The sequence below is a fragment of the Arvicola amphibius genome, chromosome 8 (assembly GCF_903992535.2).
Source record: "Arvicola amphibius chromosome 8, mArvAmp1.2, whole genome shotgun sequence".
Taxonomy (NCBI): domain Eukaryota; kingdom Metazoa; phylum Chordata; class Mammalia; order Rodentia; family Cricetidae; genus Arvicola; species Arvicola amphibius.
Genome location: NC_052054.1, coordinates 84182847 through 84210768, shown reverse-complemented (window position 1 = coordinate 84210768; position 27922 = coordinate 84182847). Strand labels below are relative to the sequence as shown.

At 48.6% G+C, this 27922-nt stretch overlaps 3 protein-coding genes across 3 annotated transcripts in view; 2 read left to right on the top strand and 1 right to left on the bottom strand.

The window, feature by feature from the left end:
* Window positions 1-2246, top strand: part of Rhpn2 (rhophilin Rho GTPase binding protein 2) — a 54933-nt gene extending 52687 nt beyond the window's left edge. The window contains exon 15 of the mRNA XM_038339920.2: window positions 830-2246. Within this exon, the coding sequence (XP_038195848.1) occupies window positions 830-1090 (261 nt within the window). The 3' untranslated portion in view covers window positions 1091-2246. The remainder of the gene's footprint in view (window positions 1-829) is intronic.
* On the bottom strand, window positions 2245-8285 carry Faap24 (FA core complex associated protein 24). The gene is made up of 4 exons (XM_038339921.1): window positions 7995-8285; window positions 7220-7359; window positions 6933-7085; window positions 2245-3074 (listed from the first exon to the last, which is right to left on the bottom strand). Exons 1-4 carry the CDS (start codon window positions 8098-8100, stop codon window positions 2826-2828), a joined length of 648 nt encoding a protein of 215 aa, XP_038195849.1. The 5' UTR covers window positions 8101-8285; the 3' UTR covers window positions 2245-2825.
* Window positions 8286-8834: 549 nt separating this feature from the next.
* Window positions 8835-27922, top strand: part of Cep89 (centrosomal protein 89) — a 56276-nt gene continuing 37188 nt past the window's right edge. Inside the window, exons 1-6 of the mRNA XM_038340415.1 lie at window positions 8835-8938; window positions 11855-11961; window positions 14484-14642; window positions 17483-17663; window positions 21327-21435; window positions 26212-26240. Coding sequence (XP_038196343.1) covers window positions 8900-8938; window positions 11855-11961; window positions 14484-14642; window positions 17483-17663; window positions 21327-21435; window positions 26212-26240 — 624 coding nt within the window. The 5' untranslated portion in view covers window positions 8835-8899. The remainder of the gene's footprint in view (window positions 8939-11854; window positions 11962-14483; window positions 14643-17482; window positions 17664-21326; window positions 21436-26211; window positions 26241-27922) is intronic.

Genomic DNA, 27922 nt, shown 5'->3' with positions numbered 1-27922 from the left:
AAGAGGACTCACCATAAATATCCTTCCCATAGTTTCCGCTGTATTAAAAAAAAAAAAATCAAACAGTAAACTCCAGACCTGCCCACCCTGCCCACCCGCCCCCCACTCCTACCCCACCCGCTCCCCCGTCCCCCCCACCCGCCCTGGCTTCCCAGAGTGCAACAGTTACAATGTGTCTCCCACTATGCGGCCTTTGTCCTTGACTTACATATTAAGTTCTGTTTATTTAGTGTGTGTGTGTGTCTGTGTGTTCCATAGAGCAAACTTGCAGGCATCGGTTAGTTCTCTCCTTCCACACATGGGTGCCTTTTACCTGCTGAACCATCTCGAAGCCCCTCTGTCCGAGCTTTTTAGAGCCTAATTCTATAAAAGCATCAGCCACCCACGTTTTAGATTTATGTCAACCTGATTTTTTTTAACGCTTCTTTATTTGTAAGAGCACACCACAGTGTGCGTGCGGAGGCCACAGGACAGCTTGAGGAGCCTTTTCCCTTTCCCTCAGACAGGTTCAGAGGTTGAAGTCAGGTTGTTGGGCTTGGTAGCAAGCACCTTCACCCACTGAGCTGTCTCACCAACCTCCCATCGCCCTGACTCCAGAGAGGGTGCTTTCAGTGCACAGTGTGAGCCTCAGTTCTCACATACGGCATCTGCTGTGACTCAGGCTGGCCTCCAACCCACTGTGTAGCCAAGCCTGGCTGGGGGTTTCTAATCCCCCTGCTTCTACCTCCCGAGTGCCGGGGGTTCCGGGAGGCTTGAACCCCGGACTTGTCAATCCTTCCTAACCGTCTCGTCACAGCTAACACTTTTCTTCTTCCTTCCCCACGGGCAGCATAATAAGTGTGCCACTTACTCCGTGGGGATGCAGAAGACGTACTCCATGGCCTGCCTGTCCGTGGATGGTGAAGACAAGACTGACAGAGCCAGGAAGATCTCAAAGAAGCTCTCCTTTCTGAGCTGGGGTACCAGCAAGAACAGGCAGAAGTCGCTCAGCACCCTTTGCCTCCCGGAGGTTGGCCTGGCAAGGCCTCAAGCCAAGAAGAAACTCCCCACGCCCTTCAGCCTGCTCAACTCCGACAGCTCTCTGTACTGAAGAGGGGAGGGGGGGGGGGTGCACCATAGTTCACTCCGCGGCCGACGAGGCTGTTTAAACACCTGAGCCACGACGGGAACGTTCTCCAGCCCCATCTTCTCCGAGTGGGAACTTGCATTTGATGGGCTTATGAGTGAGAGAAGATGCCTCTAGAGATGGGTGGGAAACCCAGCTGCGTGGGGATTTTCGCACCGTGCTGTGGTTATTTATTCTACAAAGTAGGGCACAGAAGCGCCCGGGTGACGTGGCTCTTCTTGATGGCCAGGGTTATGACGTTCAGGCACTGTAAGAAATGAATTGGAGCCACCTACCTTGGTGTATGTTTGAGTGTCGAGATTTGGAAGTCAATAGTGATTTCTTAACCTCAAGTTCAAATGACCCTTAAAAGGGGGGCAGGTTAGAGGTGATTACTGAAGCTAGGCTGCTTGGCAGATCTCTGTGAGTTCAAGGTCAGTCTGGTCTACGTGGTGAGTTCCAGGACTACTAGGGCTACATAGAGACCCTGTCTCAAACAAACAAAACAGGCTGCTTTAACTCCTTGGGAATTCATGAGCTGAAAATGGCAACATTTTATGTCATTCCTCCACAATTTGAATGTTATTTCCCAGCTAGAGTCCAAGTGCCTTTTTTTTTTTTTTTTTTTTTTTCTTGGCTTTTTCCAGGATCAGCTTTCCCTCCAGCCGGATGCCGCTGACCAGTCACTAACACAGCGGTGCTGGGAGATACTGTCTACAGGGTAGATAATATGTTGTTTGATACTCAAAACGTTTCTCTTTTCACTTAAAGTAGGAGGTATGTAGCTGTCTTTGAAGAGTCTTGGGTTAAGAAGTAGCTCTGCAGTTTACAAGGTGAAGACGACGTAAGCTTCCTCAAGCCGAAACCTCGGCCTGACTTTTTAAGCTGTATCTACCTACTAACTTGACTTTGGGGCTATAGGTTGGATGACGCTGTGACTCTTTTCCATGGTCATGGTCGACATAGTTTAAGTGATATGCTTAAAGACGTAGCCCGTGCATCTTAGTTGGAGAAGTCACAAGGATTTCGTTATTTTTCTATTGTGCAATATCTTAAGAAAGCAAATGCCTTTAGGAGAGTGTGGCCACTGTCCCCGGGGCTGTTTGTACACATATTTAAATAAATAGTCGTGTTCATTGTTTGAGTTAGTATTTTTCTTTGCTTTTATTTCGTTTGGATTATTTCTTCTGAACTGTTATTCGTCTAAGGCACACAGTGTTTTTATTGTGTTGAGAGGGGAGGAAGCAGGAATGAAGGAAGAGAGGCATTTGTTTACATTGGCAGGGACTCCAGAACACGTGTACCTGCCCTGTGCGGAGAAGACCTGAGCTGTGACCCTGACATGGGACCCCGGGCACTCCCTACACAGTGCCCGGTCCTCACAGCCAGCGCCTGGAACCTCACAGGACCTCTCAATGGCAGCTGCAAGGGAAGGTGCCCACAGAAACCTGCTCGAGCTGGCTGCTGCTGCTGCAGTGACTCTCTGGCTCTCTCTGGATATCCCCTAGGGATCCTTTTCATCTTAGCAGAGAGCGGGTAGTGCCACCCATGGCCCCCGAGGCCCATAAGGTTGCTCCTGGACAGACAACAAGGCAGGCCATCGGTCCTCGCTTTGTCTTTCGCTTGTTGCCCCTGAGAGGAGGACATTTTTCTTCCTTTTTAAATACGAAACCAGACGCTGTAGTTTCTAAAGGAGGAAAGGTTAGCTGCGGGGCTGCTATCACCGCGGCTGGGTGAAGAAGGTGTGGATTTGCTGTGCTACCGCCTGTCCGACAACCTCCTGGAGCTCTTGGATGGAAGCATTACTCAGTTGCTGGATGGTCGGAAACTTCTGGAGCAGAAGAGGAGCCTTAACTTTTCCCACCCCTGGGATCTGCTGCACCGTCTGAACAAGGGACAGCTCAGAGAGCACACATCGCTTCCTCCTGAGGAAAGGGTTCCTGCTGGGCTCCCTGGTTTGCTCCTGAACCTGGAAGGGAAAATTAAAGCACATGGGCGCCCTCTGGTGGAGATAGTTTCTGTAAGAAATGTGTGCCTGTGGGGGTGTGTGTGTGTGTGTATGCATCGCCGTACTCATGTCCATGCCTGGGTGTGGGAGCCAGAGACTGACGCTGGGCGGCTTCCTCTATTGCTCTTCACCTTATTTTCGGAGGCAGGGTCTCCTGTTAAGCCAGGACTCACTAACTTGGCTAGAATGGCCCGTGAGCTCCAAGGACCTTCCAGTCTTCACCTTCCCAGCACCAGGGCTCTTGGCGTGGCCACCACTGGCTTTTTACATGAGTCCTGGACTCTCAGGGACTTGGCCCTCATATCTGTGGCAGCTGCTATACCGACTGTGCATTTCCTCAGCCCCCCCTTTACACAGCTTTTCCATTTAGTTCACCTTATGGGTTTTCACATGCCAGAAATACAAATTCTTAGATACTGATGAGATTATTTAAATAGATAAAACAAGGTAAAAAAAAAAATAATTCAGAGACCTGTTTAAAACAGGACCTGCAGCAGCTTGCCTAACGGAAGAGAAGCCTGAGTCACATGAGGTAGTGTATGCCTGCAATCTCAGCACTGGGAAGGCTAAGCCAGATGTAGCTCTGTGAATCTGGGACCAGCCTGGTTTAGTTGTGAGCTCTAGGCTAGCCAGGTCTACACAGTGAGACCCTGTCTCCGAGAACAAATTAGGAGGTACCAGGGGTGTGACGACAATCTGACTATGGCACCTGCCACTCTGCTAACAAAGCACATTTGACTGAGGAGGACAAAGGTCGCCGACATTCTTCAGTCAAGAGCGAGAGCAGCTGTGTGTCCCTGCTAGGACTTCTACAAGCTCTCAAAGGAGAAACAGACCCTTCAGCTAGTGGTGGTCATACCTTCCACCCAGGCTGATGTGAGCATTCTCCTACAGGCGGAATACTGGAGGTGGTAGAGAGAAGTCAGGACGCCATGGGCCTGCCTGCATTTCCAATTTCCTTCCCAACCCTAGGTGCTCATCCACTTGACAGCAGTAACCCAGGGGCCTGTGAGGGCTCAGCTGGCCAAGGTGGCTGCACACATCTGCTGAGCTGATTTTGATCCCTGGAATCCAGGCAAAGGTGGACCCCACAAAGTTGTCCTCTGACCTCTACAGGCATGCCGTGACATGTGTGTCTATATACATACAGTGCACGCACAATCATGATTTTAAAAAATAAACCTCAGTAACACAATAACTCACGTACCAAAACACACTCAGGCCCTATCCTGGTCAGAGGTAAACCGCATAATCAATTCCCCCCACAGCCAGGAATTGAACTCGGTCTCAAGTGGTCTACATCAGAGTTAGATATATTCTAATCCTGTCACTTTTTTTTTTTTTTTGAGACAGAGCCTTACTGTGTAGCCCAGATTAGCCTCAAAAGCTGGGATTGTATGCCTGCTCCATGAACCTGCCTCCCGACATCATTTCTATTAATATATTTATTTGTTTGACTTTCTTGAATTGTTATTGGGGCTTGTCGTAGGTGGGAAATGCTATCTTACATTATTTGGGGGAGGCATGCATGTGCCAGCGCGTGCATGCAGAGGTCAAATACAATTTGTGGGAGCAGAATCTCTTCTTTCACCATATGCTCTCTAGGGATGGAACGCATGAGCTTCAGGGGGTTCACTTCAAAGTGAGCCCCACTGAATAACTGGCCAGCCTGTGACACTTTTGCAAAGGTTCCCTAGGAGAACCAGGTATGGCATAATGCCAAACTCCCATGACAGGAAGCTCAGGTAAGTGGATTGCAAGTGTAAAGTCAGCCTGGACTTCATGAAAGCTGCAAGCCAACCCGGGCTCCATAGTTAGACCTGGTATCCAAAAGCAAACAAGCTCCCAGGAAAGTATGACAAGCAGAGGAACTGAACACTCAGGAGCAGAGCAATCAAGAAACCAGAGACATTTACTTTTGTTGTGTGTGTGTATTTGCGCAGGGCATGCACGTTTGCATGCATGCAAAGACCAGAGGTCAACCTCGAATGTTGTTCTTCAGGCCTCATCCGCCTGTGGTTTGAAGCAAGGTCTAGGCTGGCTGGCCGGCAAGCCACAGGCATCTGCCTGTCTCTCTGCCCAGGGCTAGGAGTACATGGGTGTCACCAGGCCCAGCATTTTCACAGGGGTTTGGGAGAGGTCAGACTTAGGTCCTCATGCTTGTGTAGCAAGTGTTCTAACCACTGAGCCATCCCCCAGGCTCAGGATTATTTAAGAAATAAATGCGGGGCTGGAGAGATGGCTCAGCAGTTAAGAGCACTGACTGCTCTTCCAGAGGACCCGGGTTCAATTCCCAGCATCCACGTGGCAGCTAACAACCGTAACTCTAAGATCTCACACCCTCACACATACATGTATTGGGAGCAGTGAGACCCCAGATCCTGAATTTCTTGTAATCCCCTGATCTGAGTGCCTATAGCTGCTCTGAGCACGAGACCTTCAGGAGTTCCTGATGGCAGGAGAGTGGTTTCTGGTGGGCTTGGCTATCTCTATATAATCTGCCCCTGAACACAATAAAGGGGGCATTCTAGGAATTCAAGGATGACCGTGTCGCTGTCTCTCTGTCTGTGTGTGTCTGTGTATTTTAACCTCTAGCCCCTTGCCCAAAGCTTGCAAACTGGGTAATAGCGCACCAAACGCAGACACTGGGGGCGCGGTGTGCAGCATACGTGCAGACAAAGCACCCATGCAAATAAAATGAAAATATTAAAAAAAGAAAGAAATGCAATAAGTATACACTATGGTGGTAAATATTTGTGATTCGAAAAACTAGGGAAGTAGAATCAGGAGCTCAAGGCCAGCCTGGGCTACAGGAGGTGCTATGGGGGAGGGGGACACCCCACAAAGAACAAACCAAGAAAGTGTGATTCTTAAACAATGGCATGCTAGAAAGAGATAAAGGGGCTGCTAGTCTTTTTTTTTTTTTTTTTTTTTTTTTTTTGATTTTTCGAGACAGGGTTTCTCTGCAGCTTTAGAGCCTGTCCTGGAACTAGCTCTTGTAGACCAGGCTGGTCTCGAACTCACAGAGATCCGCCTGCCTCTGCCTCCCGAGTGCTGGGATTAAAGGCGTGCACCACCACCGCCCGGCGCTGCCAGTCTTTAGTAGTACAAATGCAGGATAAATAGCGCCAGTGCAGCCCGGAGGCCAAAATCAGAGCCCCAACTTGTTCCCTTTGTAACCATCATCACTGCAAAGGTTTCACGAAATTAGAGAGAGGTGTCACTTGGTTGGCAGAGTGTTTGCCTTGCATGCGGTAAGTCCTGGGTTCAATCTCCAGCACTGCCTAAAACCCAGTAGTGTGGTGATACATGCCTGTGAACTCAGCTACAAGAGACCTGATGTCATTTATCTTGAGAAGGACAGGTGGCGCACACCTTTAATCCCAGCACTTGGGAGGCAGAGGCAGGTGGGTCTCTGAGTTCGAGACCAACCTGGTCTACAGTATGAGTTCCAGGACAGCCAGGGCTACAACAGAGAAAACCTGTCTTGAAAAAACAAACAAGCAGAAACAAAACAAAAAATGTTTAGGGCTGGAGAGATTGTTCAGCAGTTAAGAGTACTGGTTACTTTTCCAGAGGACCAGGGTTCAATTCCCAGCACCCACATGGCAGCTTGCAACTCAGTTCTAGGAGATCTGGCGCCCTCACACAGACATACAGGTAGGTTAAAAACACTAACGCACATAAAATAAAAATAAATCTTAAAAAAAATACTTAGAGAAACCAATACCACTATAATAAAGGCAGCTTTGGTAAGGGTCAGAGGCAAATGGAGAATCTCCTGGGTGGGATGTTGGAAAGGAAGAACCTGGTACTTACCAACTGGGTAATGAGGCAGGATGCTTCCAACTGGTTGGCCACTGGGAGCAACACCATCCCAAGGTCGAGCACTGTAAACTTCTGGACTGCTGAGAAGTACTGTTCACTTATCTGTGTTTTTTCAACTATTACGATCCCTTGAAGATGTCCAGACTTCAAGAGAAAAGACAGCAAGTGATTTGGTAGCACACTCCTTTTAAAGTTCAGAAACTCATCCCTTAGGGCTTGGGAAGGTTGAGAGGGGTGATGGAGATGTTGGAGTTCGGCACCTCTGATTTGGTACTTACATTTCTAACACGAACAAGTCTCTTTCTGTAGCCATGTCCAGCCACCAAATCCGCTTCAGTGACATAGAGAATGCAAGATCTGCTGGACAGGTAAAAATCTGCCCATGGCAGACCCTCCTCAAACATGAGTTTAACTTTTCCTTAAAACACAGACAAGAAAAGTGATTAGGAATTCCAGATAATAAGGAGTTATCTGTTGCTACAGTGAGAATGTGCTTGTATGAAGACTCATTTTTAAAGTGTGTGTGTGTGTGTGTGTGTGGACATGTGTGCAGGTACCCGGAGAGGCCAGAAGAGGGCATCAAATCATCAAATCATCTGGAGCAGAATTAAAAGCAGCAATGAGCAGTCCAATGTGGGTCCTGGGGATGGAGCCATCTCTAGGGCCACTTTTTAATTTAAAAAAAAAGATGTATATATTTTACTTGCATTTATGTCTGTGCACACATTTGTGTCTAGTGCCCCAAAGCTCAGAAGAGGGAGGAGGAGTCTGAGCCACCACGTGAGTGCTGGGAATCAAACCAGGGTCCTCTGCAAGAGCAATCCGTATTCTTAACCGCTGAGCTATCTCTCCAGTCTCATTTTATTTATTTATTCAGGGACAGGCTGCCATAGTCCTAGCTGGCCTCGAACTTGCTATGTAGCCCAGGTTGGTCTCCGACTCAATCCCTGCCTCAGTCTCTGGAGGAAGGAACATCACCATACCCAGCGTTCCTCCTTCCCCTTTAATCTGATGGGAAGAAAGGAGCATGACAGAAGGCACCCACTCACTAACCTTGCAGTTCCTGAGCCAGTTGGGACCCGCGCCATTTCTCATTAGCCACAATATGCCCCAGTGGCACGTGCACGGGACCTGTACCACCCGGAGAGTTCCTTTCCATCCGCGGTTTTGGTCTAATGACAAAAACACAAGACCCCACTAGAGCGGGCTGTTGCACACGGTTCTACACTAAGTCCCGGCTTCTCTGGGAGGATCTGCGGAGTGGCTTTTCAGTCAATGAATTCTATCAACCGAAATCAAAATTCCAGAAATTTCTTCTTTTAAGAAAATAATACTAGGTCTTAGTATGAAGGTTGGCTCTCTACTGACAGCTGGCTGGTAGCACAGGCTGGACTCGAATTTAACTTCCCAAGGGCTGGAATGACAGCTGCGCGCCACCACGCCGGAGTAAAACCAGGAGAATCCGGTCTTAGTCACTCCGTTCCTCTTTTTAAGCACCTTCCTGAGATTTGGTGTCCTAACAGGGCGCTGAGGGTAGCTCCTCTGTCCAGTCCCTATGAGAGACTGAACCAGCAGGTAAGCTCAAGGTGCCGGGATCTGCGATCTCCGCGCACAGCACCTGAGGCCATGCCACTTCCGTGTTCCCACAGTCCGGTCCTCCCCATATTTATTTCTGCCCTTCTTCAATGTCGGATTGGCTAATTTTACAAGATTGACTTCTAGTTTAACCACTAATAGAACGGAAAACTCAGCTTGCCTTCTCATTGGCTGGAATTTGAATGACGCCTTGTTACGTTGTCAAGAGCAACGGGTGAGAGTAAAATTGACTTTGATTGGTCGAGACTCAAAACAGAGCCAATGGGAGGCATGCTTGTTGTGAAGTCTCTGGGTCCGCGGGAGCTGGGCTATCCTCCAGCTAGTCCCGGGCCGGGTACCGAAGCCCACATCCCACAGTCAGGATGCTCCTCAGCTTCCGCAGGAACCGCCAGAGCCAGTTCGTGAGTAGGGCATGCTTTTTCAGGTCTGATGTGGGAGCGAGGCGGTGGCACTGCCCGAGAGCATTCAGTTCCAGAAGCCCTGACTTCGTGTTCCAAAGAATCCTTCATCTCCAGAGTCCGCCACGTCCAGGAATCACTGTCTCCCCGTCAGGATTCTCTCCTTGGTCGAGAGTTAACTCCCGTCTTACTTAAAACTGCTCCGTGGTCGGATATCCCCGCAGGGAAGTCATTCTTACTTCCTCCCCACACCACGTACTCGCCTTAGCAGATCGCCCGCATTTGCCCGTCCTTAGGTCATGCCCACCCCAACCTCAGCCTCTGTCCATCTGGACTGCTTCGTAATCAGCTCTTCCCTAGGTTCTCTCTTTTCACCTCAGAGGTTTCTGAGATTTGCTGTCTGCAGAGCAATGACCGGGACTTTTAAACCGGCAGATCTGATCCTGCCACTGCCGTTAGTAGAACCCTCTGTTCCCCGCCCCACCACACCCTCACTCTCCAGACACACTGGCATTTTCTGTTCCTGTGTCTGGTTGTGTCCTTCCTGATCTTCTTAAGACCCCTGTGCCACCGTGTGCCATGTGTTGTCTTCCTAGACTCATTCTCTGATCCCTTGCTGTGTTAGTTTTCTTCTTCTGTTTGGTTTTGAAACAGGGTCTTAACTGTGTGTATAGCTCAGGAAACTCCCCACAATCCTTTTGCCTCTGCCCCCGAGTGCTGAGATTTCGGTTTTACGCCATCACACGTGGCTTTCACTCATTTTCCTAGGATTTTGACTCCAGCAGTCCATGGGCACACACACCCTTCCCTCCCACTACAATCTCTTAATCATGCCAACTTGATTTCATGGTGTTCGGGATCCTTTTCCTTTTAGGCCAGGAATAGTAAGCATAACACAAATCTTTAATCCCAGCACTCTGAAGCCAGGGGTAGACAGACCTCTGTGAGTTCAAGGCCAGCCTGGTCTGTATAGTGAGTTCCAGACTAATCAATCAAAGCTACACAGTGAGACCCTGTCTCAAGGGAGAGGAAAAAATGTAACTACTTCAGGCCCTTTTGGGACACTTAGGCAAATATTCTGTCACAGAGCTACATCATTATTGCAATAACCTTTTAAAAAGATGTAGTTGTAATTATGTGTGTCTTTTTTTTTTCTTCGAGGAAGGGTTTCTCTCTGTAGCCCTGGCTGTCCTGGAACTCACTCTGTAGACCAGGCTGGCCTTGAACTCACAGAGATCCACCTGTGAGTGCTGGGATTAAAGGCGTGCGCCACCACCACCACCGCCCGGCTTTGTGTGTCTTAAGTGTGAGTTTGTGCACTTGCGCGTGAGTGCCTGTGGAAACCAGAGGCACCGGATGCCCTGGAACTGCAGTTATGTGATGTTGGTTTCGGGAACTGGACTCGGGTCCTCTGGAAGAGTGGCGTATGCTCTTAACTGCCGGGCTATTTCTCCAGCCCCCCCCCCCACCAAATAACTGTAAACGATGCACCCATTCCTCCTGACCTCTTTCCTGGCGTCAGTCACCTGCCACTATGGTTCTGTCAGTTCTCTTGTTCATGTTGTCCCCTTTCCAGTGTAGAGGCAGTGATGACCCATTCGTCATAACTGTGATCCCGGCCCCCCCCCCCAGGGAAACACTTGAGTCTCCTGAAGGGCCGGAGAGATCACTCGGTGCTTAACAGCACTTGTTGCTTTGGCAGAGGACTTGGTTTCCACTTCCAGCCTCCATATGGTGGCTCACAACCCTCCGAAATGTCTGCTTCTGACCTCCACAGGCCCAGACATGCATACAATGTGCATACATATGAGTAGACAAACATTCATACACATAAATAAATAAATCTTTTTTTAAAAAAGACAAACAAACAAACAAACCCTGAATGAACCTTTCTCTCCTTGGGCCTTGATTTCCCTTGCCCCTTGCCATTTCTCATATTCTGTGTTCTGTAACACCCGTGTGGGTATTTCCCACTCTGTGCCCCTGAGAATGAAGGCAGAGCATCTTCACTGTTCTCATGGCAACCTGCCTCTAGCAGGTGCGTGTGAGCGACTGGTGCTCAGAAAACATGGGCAGGGCTCAGATGCTCAGAAGACACCCCCGCCCCCAGGTTCCTAAAGCCGAGTGGGGTTCCCTCTGACTTACTGTGCATCTTCGAGATGAGCCACCTGGAGTCAAGCTCTTATCAGACCCGAGTCAGTATGCTCCCTTCTAGAGCTGCTAAGGGAAGGCACCTGTTGCTCAGGGGTGGGAAGGCCTGGGTGACTTCACTGGGGACCGTCCTGTGCATTGGAAGCCTGGAAGGGAACGGTCAGTGTGTTAATGACTTTTCGTGTTGGCTGTGACCTTATGAGAAGTAACCTGTGGGAGCAGAGGTTTATTTTGGTTCCTGGTTTTGAGGGGTTATGGTCTGTCGTAGTGGGGAAGGTGTGGCAGTGGGTGGCTCCGTGGTGGCAGGAGCATGTAGTGGGTGCTGCCTCACATCTCGGCAGACGAGGAAGTGAAGAAAGACCAATGCTGTTGCTCAGCTTATGTCCCCTTTCTTCCGTCTGAGCCCGCTGTCCCATGAGTTGGTTCTCTTCATACCTAGGGTAGGTTATCCCAGCTCTGTTAGTGCTGTCTGTTAAACAGAGATCCCCAAGGGTGTGCCTTGTCCTGCACCCGGTGTTGACTAACCCAGCCATGCCGGCCCTTGAAGTCAGTCAGGAAAGCTGCCGTGACGGGGAGAACGAGAGGGCTGCCTCGGTGGGCCGCGTGGTGGTGTGCCCGGCTGCATGCACTGCTTTGACGAATGGCAGTTGGGAACGACAGGAGACAGGACTGGATCCCTGGTGTGGCCTCAGCTTGGGAGGTGGGGGTGGGGCGGGACCCAGTTGATTTCCGCCTCCAAGTGATCTGCCTTGGGCTTCGTTTGTGCAGAACCACATCATCCATGGCTTCCTCCCAGCTGCCAGCATTGCTCCAAAGCCAGCTGTGCCACGCACACCTCCTCCCCGAAGCCCCAAGCCATCTCCAGAGAGACCCAGGTAGGTCTCAAGACCATAAGTACTGAACCCTGGCCAATAGGTCACAAGTAGAGGGGCTAGAACCATACCCTTGGCAGTATTTACCGCTGTTCCATGGCACGTAATCCAGCTTCTCCAAGGAATGATGGATTTACTGGGGGTCTGTGTCCTTCAATGGAGGATCTCAGACTTTATGATTGGATGCAGTTGGTGCTTATTAAACAGAGAGCACTGAGTTTAAGTTAATCCTTCCTTCCTCCTTCTCGCCCTTCTTTCTTTCTCCAGGGGACGGAAGCCAGGGCCTTGCCTGTGCTCTGTATCTCAGCCATGTGTTCATCAGGTTAATAGTGCTTTCAGGAGAACTACACAAAAATTTATTTCTTTCTAAATACAGTTCTGCCTTGTGTTTGTTTTTTGTTTTTCAAGAAGGTGTTTGTCTTTGTAGCCCTGGCTGCTCTGGTACACGCTCTGGTACAGGCTGGCCTCAAACTCAGAGATCTACCTGGGTCTGCCTTCAGAGTGCTGGGATTAAAGGCGTGTGCCACCACCTCTGGCTGCAATTTCGCCTCTTAAAAGAACCACTTTGTGTTAAAAGAAGGAACATGTTTCCTGCCAGGAACTGGTGTTCCTCATCTCCTTGTGCTCGGTGTACCAGACAGCCAACTCCCTTTCCATTCCTGGGACCACTGCATGTATCTGTCAAGATTTTAGACACTAGAAAACTTTAGACTTGTTTTGTTTGTTTTTTATAGGGTCTTGTAGCCCAGGTTGACTTTGCATTAAAAGTGGTCCTCACACCTCAGCCTCCTAAGAGCTGAGTTTATAAGTGTGAGCCACCATGCCTAGCTAGTCTGATTTTTTTTTTTAATTTTTGCTGTTCTTTAAAATTTTTAAATTTAACCAGGCAGTGGTGCCGCACGCCTTTAATCCTAGCACTCAGGAGGCAGAGACAAGGGGTTCTCTGTGAGTTCGAGGCCAGCCTGGTCTGTTACAGAGCAAGTTCCAGGACAGGCTCCAAAGCCACAGAGAAACCCTGTTTTGAAAAACAAAACAAACAAAACAAAATTTAAATTATGTGTATATACCTGTGCCTTTATGTGTGTGTGTACTTGGATGTGGGTACTCTTGGATCCAGTCTCTTGCAGCTGGTGCTGCGGGTGGTTGTGAACCACCCAGCGTGGGTGCTGGGAACCAAACTCAGGTCCTCTGCAAGAGCAGTGCATCCTCTTTAACCTCTGAGTGCACATGTAGTCTGTTTTTAAGCCATAGAATACAATGATCGAGTTATTAACTGTTAGTAAGAAATAATTCCACTCCAGGGTGCCACTGTCTATTTGGTCTTCTTTGGTCCTGGTATATTCTGTGCCTTTGACTAGAACATAAACTCTGAAGGCCTGGGGACAGGACTTGGTGAGTCAGCATTTACCCAGCACACACGAGCTAGTTCCTGGATTCTGGCCCTAACACTGGAGTAGGAAAAACCTCTGCCGCGTTCTGGTGTTTGATATTTCCTGCAGCACATAACAGGGATAGCCGTTATTAGTGAGCACTCTGTGCCTCTGTCATTTTCTGGGTAATGCTGTGAGAGGGGGGCCCTGTGCTCCTCTCTATTTGGGGTCAGCTGTGAGGTTTGGGTGTTGATCACTGGCTTAAAATGTCAGGGCAGTAGGCCCACCCACTACAAAGGTGGTCTGTCCAGCTCATCAGTGTTTGTGCTGTGTCATTGAGACTTAAGGGTTTATGCAGCCTGGGCAGGAGCTAGAGGGTTAGCTTCCCATTCCATTGTCAGCAAAGCAAAGAGATATTGCTTCATTGTAAGCAAGTTGTGAGCGCGATATTGGTCTGAGACAGGTCTCTCATGGAATCAGAAGCTTGTCTTTTTGCTGGCTGGCCGGCCAGCTAGCACTGGAAATACAGATGTGTGTTTTAATGGATGGGGTCTTTTCATCATTACAAGTCATGTGTGTGTTTATTTACATATATATATGTATATATATATGTATGTATGTATGTATGTATACTTAAAGTCAGGATCTTACTATATAACCCAGGCTTATCAGGAACTCGCCATGTAAACCAGGCTGGCCCCCAACTCACAAAGATCCACTTGCCTCTGCCTCCCAAGTTCTGAAATCAAAGATGTGTGTCACCACACCTGGCGTACGTCTTCCTTTATCTCATTCTTTTATTTCATTCTGTTCTTTCATTTTTAATTAGAAAACTATTTGAATATAGGCTTTGCATGTCTGAGTATGTGGATTGACAGTCTGGTGTGGTCACATCTTACAGACTAGAGAAAGTCTTTACACATCAGTTAATTGCTCTAAGAATGGACAGCATAAATTTGATCCCTGCGGTCACTGTGAGAATTAAATGGGGATACCGATAGGCTATCATGGGTTGTCAATGAGGTGGGCTATCCTGGACTGTGAGTGAGCTGTCAGCAGCTAATCAGTCGCTGCAGTGGGCTAACCTTGTCAGTTCAGCCTGCAGCTTGAATGTCCGTCTGTTCCTCAGTGCCTCTGGGCTGTTTCTGTTCACAGGTCTGCTCTGGCTGCGGTCATCCTGACGACCACATTGACTGGACAGACGGTTGCCATTCCCCAGCCTCGCCAGAGGTCCCTGTCTGAGAGCGACGCCTCCTACGTTGAAAAGGACAGCATCATCGAGCCCTATGCCACCACCTCAGAGCTGAGGCTTCGGTAGGGACATGGTATAGCTGTGTGTCCTCTCGTGGTAGCAGAGGGCAGCTCAGAAGGCCACTCTGTGCGGGGCCTTGTGGTGATTGATCATGGTCACCAGGCTTTCGTTACAGTGTCAGGAGGCACTGACAGGGACATTAATTGTGCTTTGATTGTTTTGTTTTTTCGAGACAAGGTCTTCCTGTGTGGACTAGGATGGCCTCAGACTGTATTCCTCATGCTTTTGCTTCCCAGGCAGGCAGGATTACAGGATTACAGCAGGGTACCATGGGATTTTACATTTCCATCTTGACCCTAGCCAGTCCCAGTGGCTCTAGAAGCTGGGGCGGGGAGCCTGACCCGGACAACGTAGCTGGACCAGTATCAAAATGAAATCCTGGCTCCATTTTGAAAACAGCTAGTTTTTCTTCTAAGAATTACACTTTGGCTAGACTGAACTAAAAATATGGACGTGATCATAAAGTTCACCAGAAAGAGAAAGGATATAAAATTATCAAAGGAGAGAACTGGGTTAGCCCTGCAGTATCTTAAAGCAGGTGCTGAAGTAGCAAGAGTAGCCTAGGGTCACTCAGGTCAGAGCAGAGGTGAGAAGCTGCCCTGACAGGTCCAGGAGAAGGACTTCAGTACCTCCACTAGCGTGGTTTGAAAACCAATCAGCACAAGCCACACCCCGGTCAGTCCCTTGGGGATGAAAGGATTGTTCCAGATGGTCATCTGTGTTAAGACCGTGAACTTGAGTGCCCGTCTGCTGCCATGCACTTCTAAAGTAGGAATTTAGAAGGCGAAATAAAGGTGGGGTGGGGGCGAGGGACCTGGAAACTGTGGTCCACATCTGTAATCTTAGCATTTGGGAGATGGAAGTTCAGGGCCATCCTTGGCTGTATAGTAAATTTCAGGCCAGCTTAGACATGTGAGATCCTGTTTAAAGTCATTATTTTCCAGTTCTAGGGGATCAGTCCTACGTCTTTCTACATGCTAGGCAAAATCTGCACCACTGAGCTGTGCCCCCAGCCCAAAGTCTCTTTCTTTTAATCATACATATGTTAAAAAGTGTACATACTCAAAACAAAATTATTAGAACAGGGTAAATACTTATAGTAAACATGAAAGCAAGTTTGTTTTGTTTTTGTTTTCAAGACAGGGAATTCTCTGTGTGGCCCTGACTGTCCTGGAACTCACTCTGTAGACCAGGCTAAACTCACAGAGATCCACCTGCCTCTGCCTCCCGAGTGCTGGGATTAAAGGCCTGCACCACCACAGCCTGGCTGAAAACAGGGTTTTAATTTTAGTAGATAAAGCTTGTTTCAAATTGGACACACTAGAACAAACAGATCACAAAGGGACAATTGACAGCAGAGGAATGGTGGCTCAGTAAACACGGAAAGTTGTTCAACTTCAGTAAGAAACACACGCACACACACACACACACACACACACACACACACATGCACACATGCGCACACGCACACAAGTACATACTCACCGGCACACAGACACACACGCGCACACACACGCTCACACACGCACACGCACACACAAGTACATACTCACTGGCGCACAGACACACACGCACACACACACATACGCACACGCGCACACAAGTACATACTCACTGGCGCACAGACACACACACACACGCACACATAAGTACATATCACCGTCGCACAGACACACACAGGACACATGCACAGGTTGAGCTATTTAAACCATGTGGATAAGAAAACTGCTTCTTTTTTTTTTTAAAATTATTTATTATGTATACAATATTCTGTATATGTGTGTATGCCTGCAGGTCAGAAGAGGGCACCATACCCCAGTACAGATGGTTGTGAGCCATCATGTGGTTGCTGGGAATTGAACTCAGGACCTTTGGAAGAGCAGGCAATGCTCTTAACCTCTGAGCCATCTCTCCAGCCCCAAAACCGCTTCTTTGTGGTTCGGGGTTCAGGAAGTGATTTGTCGCATTATTTGTTCACGCCAGGCACAGCAACATACCACACCATGGTTTGCTTTCTAGGACCAATCCTTGCTGCATCACAGGATTGTGTTCATAACAGTGAGAATTAGAGGGAAGCCAGGCAGTGGTGGAGCACGCCTTTAATCCCAGCACTTGGGAGGTAGAGGTAGGCGGATGTCTGTGAGTTCGAGGCCAGCCTGGTCTACAGAGTGAGTTTCAGGACAGCCAGGGCTGTCACCCAGAGAAACCCTGTCTTGAGAAAAAGAAAATAAATACTTAAAGGGACAGAGCAGGGAGAGCAGACGCTGTGATCATTCAGCTTCCTTGTTTTTTACAGTTTAAATACTTCTTTGGTGTGGACTTGGAGACAATGCATTTAAGATGTGTGTAACAGCTTGGTGGGGTGGTGTGTGCCAGTAATCCCAGCACTTGGGAGACTGAGGCAGGAGGATTAGGGGTTTGGGCCAGTTTGGGCTGTGTAGTGAGATCTTGTTTACAAAATAAATAAATAAAAATAAATGTGAAGCCGGGTAGTGGTAGCACACGCCTTTAATCCCAGCACTTGGGAGACTGAGGCAGGAGGATTAGGGGTTTGGGCCAGTTTGGGCTGTGTAGTGAGATCTTGTTTACAAAATAAATAAATAAAAATAAATGTGAAGCCAGGTAGTGGTAGCACACGCCTTTAATCCCAGCACTGGGAGGCAGAGGCAGGCGGATCTCTGTGAGTTCTAGGTCAGCCTGGTCTACAAGAGCTAGTTCCAGGGCAGGCTCCAAAGTTACAGAGAAACCCTGCCTCGAAAAAGAAAAAAAAAATTGATTCAATATCAGCGTCAGGTGCTAAACTGCTTCTTTACTTATTTTATTTGTTAATGACCTAACACAGGCAAAGCTGGCAGAATGCTCCAGAAAGAACCTCCTTGCCGTCCTTGGAGACTGTAGACCACGGGGAGGATGGCGATGCCGAAACACACATGTCAACCAGCTTCAGGGAGTCAGAGTCCAGCACTTGGAAGGATGTGGGAGATGGCAGAGTTGCCGCATATGCTGTGCCTCACAAGAATCAGGTGACATCACCTTCCCAAGCTGCATCCCCCGTTACCTACGTGCCAGCGTGCCAGCGTGTTCTGTGCTGCTTCCCATTGTTTCCAATGTCCTGCCCCTTTGTTCTAAGTGCTCAGCCTTGCGCCTATCTGTATGGAGGAAATTTAAACCTTTTTTGGTTTATCCTTGAAGTCAAGTGCTTCAAAGGCAAATATCTTTGTGGGGCTTTGTGGGATTCTTTTTTGCTATATATGAATGTGTGGTATACTTGTGTGTATATGTATATGTGTGTGTATAGTATGCTTGCCTATGTATACATGTATAGTGTGTTTGAGTATGTGTGTGTGTGTGGTGTGCTTATGTGTGTGTGTGCTTGTATGTGTGTACTTTTGTTGTTTATTTCTTTTTTTTAATTTATTTATTATGTATACAATATTCTGCCTGTGTGTCTGCCTGCAGGCCAGAAGAGGGCACCAGACCCCATTACAGATGGTTGTGAGCCACCATGTGGTTGCTGGGAATTGAACTCAGGACCTTTGGAAGAGCAGGCAATGCTCTTAACCACTGAGCCATCTCTCCAGCCCCTGTTGTTTATATCTTTTATTGAGGTTTTTTTTGTTTTGTTTTGTTTTGTTTTTAAGATTGGATCTAACCGTATATCCTTGAGCTGGTTTGTTTGAAACTCGTTCTGTAGACCAGGCTGACCTCAAACTCACAGAGATCCACCTGCCTCAGCCTCCCAAGTGCTGGGATTAAAGGCGTGCGCCACTTCAATTGGCCTCTTACATTTTCTTTTTTTTTTTTTTATTTATTTATTATGTATACAACATTCTGCCTCTATGTTTTGCCTGCACGCTAGAAGAGGGTGCCAGATCTCATTACAGATGGTTGTGAGCCACCATGTGGTTGCTGGGAATTGAACTCAGGACCTCGGGAAGAACAGCCAGTGCTCTTAACCACTGAGCCATCTCTCCAGCCCCCGGCCTCTTACATTTTCTTGTCCAGATTTTGCCCAAGGTGACTCCCCGTGATGGCGTTGCACACATGACTGCATGCTGTATTTGGGGAGGCTTGTGTTCACGTGACTGACATGATAAGAGCTGTTGGGAGATTTGCATGTATTTATTATGGTCGCTTAGTCCCAAGCTTTCTTTAGTTTCCTCAGGCTTTCTGCTCTTGCTTTCTTTCCTGGGTGTAGGACTTCTGACGTTACACATTCATTTCTAACTTTTCCAACTCAATGTGCATGGAACATATTCCATGTCGTAGAACATATTCCTTTGAATAACTATTGCTAATCTATATGATTTTGAAATCATCTAAATATGCATTTTTCCCTAATAACTCTTTTAGATTAATCATCTTATGTGTCTCAATCTTTGGCCTATGTGTTCACCACATGCAGGCCTGATGCCTAGGGAGGTCAGAAGAGGGCATCAGATCTTCTGGAACTAGAGTTACAGATGGTGGTCAGACATAATGTGGGTGCTGGGAACTTAACCCAGGTCCTCTGCAAGAGCAGCAAGTGCTCTTACCCGCTAAGCCACCTTTGCAGACCTCCCCAGTATCTTTTTGACTGACAGTCCTCATCCTCCCTTTTTTGGGGGGATATCTTTGTGACCAATTTCTTTCCAGTAAAATTTTTAAATTTTATTATTATGTACATATGTGTGTGTGCCTATGTCATGCTTGTGTATGTGTCTGTGCATGTGTGTGTGTCTGTGCATATGTGTGTGTTTGTGTGTGTGTGTGTGTAAGCCAGACACCTGTGTGGAGTCAATTCTCCTTCCACCTTTAGGAGAGTCCCAGGGATTGAGCTCAGGTCACCAGGCTTGCCACAAATGCCTTTACCCACTGTGCCATTTCCCAGTCTTCCCCCAGGCTTGCCATTGTCCATTTTTCTTTCTTTCTTTCTTTCTTTCTTTCTTTCTTTCTTTCTTTCTTTCTCTTCTTCCTTCCTTCCTTCCTTCCTTCCTTCCTTCCTTCCTTCCTTTCTTTCTTTCTTTCTTTCTTTCTTTCTTTCTTTCTTTCAAGGAGTTCATACTACTTTTTGGGAAAACAATGATTATATATTACATTTTCCTTCCTTTTTAAAATAAAGACTTACTTCCACTTCTGTATGTGGTGGTTGGCCTACATATATGTCTGTGCACCATACACAGGCTGTGCCTAAAAAGGATGAGTTCTTTGGATCCCCATCACAGGTTACAGATGGCCGTGAGCCACCATGTGGGTGCTGAGAATCAAATCTGGGTCCTCAGGAGGAGCAACCAGTGCTCTCAACTGCTGAGTCATCTCCCCCAGCTTCTCTTTCCGTTTTTTCAGTTTCAGCCTCTCCCCATCTCTGTTCAGAGGTCCCCAGTCCCTGTGGGTGGTCCCCGTGGGTGGTCCCCGTGGGTGGTCCCCGTGGGTGGTCCCCGTGCATGGTCCCCGGGCACTGTCGTAACTTTCCCTCCATAGGCACACCCTTCTCATTCCTGTTGCTGCTGGGGGTTTTCACGTTTATTCCCCTAAGAATAGTGCTGAAGGAAGCGTGCGCTGACGTGTTCTCTGCTGTGCATGTGTGTCTGCATCCTGTGAGTGTGTGGGGCATGATGTGTGTGCCATCAGAGGTGTGTATGTGATCTGTCGTAGAACTGGCAGATACTGCCGGACAGTCTCCCATGTAAGGTGTCATAATTGATGCCGTCGGCATTTTCTTATCAATTCCACACTCCAGTAACAGCGAGTAGTTTGATGTGTCCCTCACGGGGTGGCCAAGGCGGTTTGCTCCTGGGGAATGATAAGCAGCAGGTCCCTTTGTTTCTCCTTCTCTGAGCTAATCAGTATGTTAGGAGCTCTGTTGACCGCTCCCTCTGAACCAGGCCACCTTAGAAGCCATGTGCCCAGAGCCTGTAGCTCCAGTGACTTTAGCTCTGGGCTCTGAGATCCATTCCTATGATCACCTTGCTGGTGGCTCCTCCCAGCATCCCCAGCCACAGGGGCATCCTTCCCATGGCCTCCAGCACAGCATAGTGGGCCACACTGATCCCAAGCAAGCATTTGAGTGCACCCGAAGGGCTGGGTCCTAGTGTACCCACAGGGTGGGCTTTACTGCTCCTCCTCTTGGCCAGCTGCCCTGTGGCACTGCCCTCCACAGCCCGCCAGTGGGAATGCCTCTAAGGGATGCTTTGTCACCCGCCACCATGTGCGGTTCTGTATGAGAGGTCATCAGACAGTGGAGCGGCAATCCCATTTCTTCAGGAAATGACACCGACTGTGGCGTCACACAGTGATCCTTATGGGCCCAGCCCTAGACAGTGGCCCAGGTGAAGTTTCTCCCAGGATGCCCAGCACTTCTTGTCACACGTAGGCTTTTATAACACAGCACCTGGGCTGGGTGCCAACCCACTGGGTGCTGTCCCTTTCCTGAGCTGGTCCCTGCAGGAATGTGGAAGGAAGCCACTTAGGAAGTTCGGGATATGAAGGTCCCAACAGCCTAAATATATCTTCCGTGCCATCAACTTTTTGCCAGGCTTTTCCCAAGGGTCTGTGGTTTCTTCCTGCACCGGCATGTGCAGCCCTGTTCAGTGTGGCAGCCCTGGTGTGGCAGCTGGGAGGGTGTATAGCGTGGGACAGGTGAATCGTTAGGAGGATGGATACAGCTGACATACACCTTGTGCTTGTTCCTCTCTCGTAACCGAAAGGTGCTGTCGCCACAAAAGATGGCGAGAGACAATGCTGCTTCTGAGCAGGATGGGCTCTCAGACTCCTCCTCCTCCTCCGCCTCCTCTCCACAGCACCCTCAACACAAAGGTAAGGACAGAATTATATGTGAGGGCAGTTTCGGTTACCAGTACCAGTGTCGTCACACCTCCATACTGTGGCTCTGTTTCTGACCAGAAAAGTCCTTGCAGTTTATTTTTGCTCTGAATGAGTGATTGCCTGGGTGCAAGGTCGCCTTGACCATATCAGATGCCCACTTAGAGCCTTGTTGTCTGCTTTTTCTGGAGCAGAGGATGCCCAGCTCAGGCCCTGGCTGTCTATGTGTGCCTTTCCCTCTGCCCCTTGTCACCGTGAGAGCTGCAGGGCCTGGCCACAGTGGGCCATTGGTGAAGTGCTTGCTGGATGCATGAATGTATAGATGTTTCTGGCATAATTCTGGAGATGCACATCAGCCTTTTTGATATATTTTATTTGACCCAATGAGAATTCAGCTCATTAAGGCAAAGATAAGCAAGTTCGAGATCCCCAAGGGGACAGGGATTCAGAGCCTGTCAAGCGGTGGGCAGCCAATGACAGCTTTGTCAGGGCCCCTGGGCTGCTTGTGCCTTGGGACACAGCCAGGGTATGTGTTCACATGGATGCGTGTGTGTGTGAAGGTGTGCCCTGTGAAGAGGCCCGACTGGACTGCACTTGGTGTTTTGAGTCAAAGTCGTTATTGGCTGGTGTCGTAGTTAGGGCTTCTATTGCTGCAGTGAAACCCTGTGACCAAAATGAAAGCTGGGGAGGGAAGGGTTTATTAGGCTCACACTTCAGCATTGCTGCTCATCACTGAAGGAAGTCAGGACAGGAACTCAAGCAGGACAGGATTCTGGGGGCAGAGCTGATGCAGAGGCCATGGAGGGGTGCTGCTTACTGACTTACTCATCACGGCTTGCTCAGCCTGCTTTCTTATAGAACCCAGGACCACCAGCCCAGGTATGACATCACCCACCATAGGCTGGGCCCTTCCCCATTGGTCACTAAATGAGAAGATGCCTTACAAGGAGGCCTTTGCTCAGCTGAGGCTCCTTCCTCTGATGGCTCTAGCTTGTGTCAAGTTGACTCAAAGCCAGCCAGCACAGCTGGGAACTCGCTGATTTGGCGAGGCTGGCTGGGGGTCCCTGGGGACCCAGTGTCTCCACCTCCCCAGTACCAGGATCCCAAGCATGTGCCAGCCATCACTATGCATTTTTATGTAGGTTCTAAGGAGTTAGACTCAGGTCCTGGTGCTCGCAAGGCAACCCCTTTACCTGCTGAACAACCTCCATGGCTCCCTGGGGACACTTTCATGGCAGTCAGTCTGCAAGGCTCCTGCTTGGAAGCAGACGGCCAGCCCAGTGCTGCCTGGTCCAGAAGACCCCTCTTCCCTTGGGAGACTCTCTCACTGTAGTCCCGGCTACCTTAGAACTTGAGGTATTCCTGCCTCAGCCTCGCAGTGGCCGCCATGATGGACATGTCTCACCAGGCCCAGCTTTCTGATCTCTCCTTCTTATTAAAATCTGCCTTGTGTGGCCGATGGAACACACCAACGAGGATCTAACCAGGAGACAGAAACACACAGTCGTTTAAACAGGGAAAGACTGAAGAGTGATTAATTTAAGAGGATTGCCTACTAAGAGGTAAAGAGACTGTTCCAGATGTAGGAATAGTAAATAGGTTATAGTTAGTATCTCTAGGGTGGACACAGGGTATCTAAGGAAGGAACAAACCTGGAAGAGCTGAGGCCCAGGTCTCACTGCATAGGCTGCAGCTGTGGCCCGCTCGAGGCCAGGTTTGCTCCAGTCCTGCTTTCTGGGGTATGGAACCAGGAGAATCCACCCTGGAGAGTGCTATATGTTGCTGGCCATCAATAAATAATAAAGTAGGGGCTGGAGAGATGGCTCAGTGGTTAAGAGCATCGCCTGCTCTTCCAAAGGTCCTGAATTCAATTCCCAGCAACCACATGGTGGCTCACAACCATCTGTAATGAGGTCTGGTGCCCTCTTCTGGCCTGCAGACATACATACAAACAGAATATTGTATACATAACAATAAATAAATAAATAAATAAATAATAAAGTAAAAATAAAGAGACAGGAAGCAAAGCTCCTTCGGTGCCTCTGCAGCGCTCTCTGTTGGCAGTTTAGCATAGTGCCCACTACAGTAGGAACTGGGACACCACCAGCCTGCTCCATCACGGTGGGGAAGCTGAGGCAATAGGGATGTGCAGCTGAGTCAGGAAGCAGAGAGAGATGAATACTGGTACTCAGTGTGCTTCCTCTTTTTCATTCAGCCTAGGACCCCAGTCTATGCGATGGTGCCACCCACATTTAGGCTGGATCTTCCCACCCCACCCCAGTCTAGAAACCCTCTCACATACCCAGAGGTTTGGGTGATTTTGGACACTGTTGGGTTGACAGTATTAGCTGTCACACTGTGTTGAGGGACAGGCTCAGGAGTCGTGACAATCAGAGAGTTTTGACTTATTTGGAATTTTGACAGCAAGGATGTGTTCATGTGTGAATTTCCTCTCTGTGAAGATTGGGGTGGAGCCAAGCACAGCATGACATAAGCTAAGGAACTTTGTTGAGTGTTGGCACCCCTCCTCCCTGCAAAGAAGAGAAATGAGATCTGAGAAGTTGAGTTAGAAGACAGCAGTCAGGTGTGGAGGCGAGGCCGGGGTGGGGTTGGGGTTCAAGTTCAGCCTGGCTGCATAGTGTCGCCCTGTCCCGGACAGAACAGCCAAAGCTGCATCCAGCTGGGGTTCTTCTGAGACAGACAGAAGGAAATGGGAAACAAACCCATCCACAGGGCCTGGTGAACCTCCTGTGTAAGACCTAAGTGAACTTGAGATAAATGAAATTCTGGGTTTTAATTTGTTATTCCATTCTTTTTTGGAAAAATTTATGCCTAAGGAAAAGTAGAGATCCTTTTTTTCTCTGAGTAAGTACAGGAATTACCCTGTAAGCTCACTGTGCTCATTTTGGGCATGCAATAAAGCAGAAGGCAAATGAGCCCCCGCCCCTCCCCAGCATCTGGAACCACTGGGCTTCTAGCTCTAGCCAGAACCTTTTATCTCTAATCTCCAGCTTTAACTGGGAAGGGCAGAAAGATCTGAGGCAATATTGTCAGACACCAAATCCTGACCAGCTGAAAATCCAACTGAAAACTGTCCCTAACTATAGATGTTGCTGGGAGTGTCCCCACAGACTCTGGGATCCATCCCATGCACTGAAACAAACAAACAAACAAACAAGCAGGCAAGGACAGCCCTTTTTCTTGCTACACTTCTTTTTTTTCTTTCTTTTTTTTTTTAAATTTTTTTATTTATTATGTATACAGTGTGCTGCCTGCATGTATACTTGCAGGCCAGAAGAGGGCACCATGTCTCAGTACAGATGGTTGTGAGCCATTATATGGTTGCTGGGAATTGAACTCAGGACTTCTGGAAGAGCAGTCAGTGCTCTTAACCTCTGAGTCACCCCTCCAGCCCCTTGCTACAGTTCTTTAGCCATTTGCTCATCATAAATGTCTTCAGGGGCCAGCAAGATGGCTCAGTGGTTAAAGGCACTTGAGGATTTGAGAGTGTGTACACACACACACACACACACACACACACACACACACATAAGCACACATACACACACATAAATAAATGTAATAATAAAAAATTCAGCACTGTCCATGTGGCAGAGATGGCATCCGTGGGCTCATCCCCTCATGTTTAAGCTGTAAAGGAGGTGGCCAGCGTGCCAGGGCAGGTAACTCAGTGACACAAAGACCAGGAGAAGGAGGGTAGTGGCACCTGCCAGGTAGAGAAAGCTGCTGGGAGACAAAGCTGTACTCAGAGACAGGGCTGGATGTCACCATGTGCCAGATGCACGCAGGTGGTCTGGGCTGTCCCGCGACATTTGATTGAAAGCAACTGGTTCACAACCATTGCTGATGGAGCTGGGGCTGCAACTCAGTTGGTAGACGCCTGCCTAGGATGTGTGATGCCCTGAGTTGGCGCTGTGTGCAGTGGCACCTGGAACCCCAGCATCTGGGAAGTGGAGGCAAGACCGGAATCAAGGGTCACCTTTGGTTCTGTAGAGTGTTCAGAGCCAGCCTGGGCTACGTGAGACCCGATCTTAAATATAACAGAACTGAGCTATTAAAGTCAGTGATGATGGTCCAGCTGCCAGGAATTTTATTGCGTTGGGAAGTAGATTTAAAATGCCGTGTGCATTAAGCTTCTTAGCTGATTTTCTGAGCCCATAAGGGGTTGGTTTTGTTGTTTGTTGTTTTTGACAGAGTTCGTGGTTCAGTACCTTATTTATACTCTTCAGATCAGTGGCAGGAAGTTAGAAGCAGCCTAGGTTCCCAGCTTGCCCCTAGAGAAAATTGTCAGCAAGTTACCACCCAATGAGGAGGTCCTGACAGATCTGTTTCCATCTGCATCGCTGAGGTAGTTTGCTGTTTTTACGACTTAATTTGTGTGCTTCTGTAGCTGTGAGGAGCAGAGTGGAGTCAGGCGTTGGCTGTCTTTGGCTGGCAGGAGAAAACCATGACTGGGGAGGTAGGGAAGGTCACTGTGGGAGGCTTAGGGTCTTGAACTCCCTGAGGGGTTTGACTGTGGTTCTGAGACCCTGGGAGCCACTGCAGGAACTCAGGAGTGAAGAGGGCAGAGAGATAGCCCAGTCAAGGTCAGGCCCCTGCCTTGTCCTGGGACCTGCTCACCATGAACTTGTGGGGACCTTGTTCTATGCTTGGGGACAAGGTGAGTATCTAGATTTATGAGTATACTCTTCTAGTATGTCTTTTTTTTTTTTTTAAAAAAAAACTTTCTATTTTTTCTTTTTAAATCAGATGGTAAATACTCTGTTCTGAACCTAGAGGTAAGCTTATTTTTCAAGAATTCCTACTTTAAAAAATTAGACTTTGCACTATCATTTGTCATGTAGATATAATATATTTAATTATGTGACTTCTGTCCCTAACTCTGTGCTGTGATTCTATTTCCTGATTTGTACATGTTCAATTTCGTTTATGTCCTTGGATAGAAACCAGCTTAATCCTGGTGCATGATCTTTTATTTCGTCATAATAACACGCTGTGTGAAATCTTGTAAGAATTCTTTCCTGCTGCATGCTTCATTGGCTAACCCCTCTGTGGGGAGGTTTCAGAGGGGACTGGCTCAGGAGGGACGCTTGAGATGGAGTAGGGGAGAGTAAGGGGCTGATTAGAAACGTTAACGCCATGGACAGACAGACAGGGATAACGGAGCTCCAAGGAGGGCTCAGGCCTAAGCACAAGAGAGAGACAGCGGGCTGGAGAGATGGCTCAGAGGTTAAGAGCATTGCCTGCTCTTCCGGAGGTCCTGAGTTCAATTCCCAGCAACCACATGGTGGCTCACAACCATCTGTAATGGGGTATGGTGCCCTCTTCTGGCCTGCATACATACACACATATTCAGAATATTGTATACATAATAAATAAATAAATATTTAAAAAAAAAAAGAGAGAGAGACAGCAAAAGTGGGGTCTCCTTTTTAAGGCAGTCTAAGGATGGGGGAGGGGCCAAGGCACAAGCCTGCAGCCAGGCTCTCTCATCCCCAGGCAGGAGGCAGGGAACGGAGTAGGGAGCAGGATATGTGGTCATACCCACTTGGATGTAAACTCACTTCCCAGGTGAGAAATCCTGGCCCCAGGATGCTGCTAGGGACTTGGGTAGACAGCGTCTCTGTAGGGTGCCTGTTAGTATGCGTGAGAGCTGGCTGTGCGGAGCCTGGATTTTAACATCACATCTTGCGCAAACACACACACACTCGGGCACACTGATATTTTGAGGTACTTGAGCTTGAACCGAGTGCCCTGTGCTTGGTAGGCAAGTGTATTATGGGTGAGCTACATCCCTAGTGGATAAACCTTCGACGTGACTGCCCCATGGCGTGGCTAAGGGGAAAGCTTTTATCGTAGACAGGAGGGAAAAAATAGCCAGAGGCATCTGGAAGAGTCCAGACCAGGAGAGAAAGCGGTGGACTAAACATGGCCAGCAGACTGGACTTGGCCATGAGAGAAGTGAGGGAGAGAAAAGTGGGGGGAGAACAGGAGATAGAGACAAAGAGAAGAGCAAGAGAGAGAGGGAGACTGAGCATGAGACCCAGACAGGCCTAGCTGAAATAAGGAGAGGTGAGCAGCTGGGGGGAGGGGAGCCCCTGAGCTGGAGGAAGTTTACGGTAGAAGAGGAGGTGAGAAGAGCTAGGTCCTGTGGTACTGAGGGTGCTTGCAGCCAGGCATGCGTTTTGGTATGCTAATAGGCACCACAGATAGCCACGTGTCCCCTCTGACTCCCGGTAGAGGGGATGCTCTGAGTTCTGAGGAATGCTGGCTTTAGTCTAACCACCAGAATTTGGGGAAGTGGAGGTTCCTTTGGACCTGACACTTGGCCATTACCTGATACGCTTTAAACAGGAGGGACTGCCCCTCTTCCAAAGTCTAGGAATGGAGATGACTTAGGAAGAGTAAGAAATCGCATCTGTAATTTCTACAATGGTTGGCAATTTAATAACCATGTGGG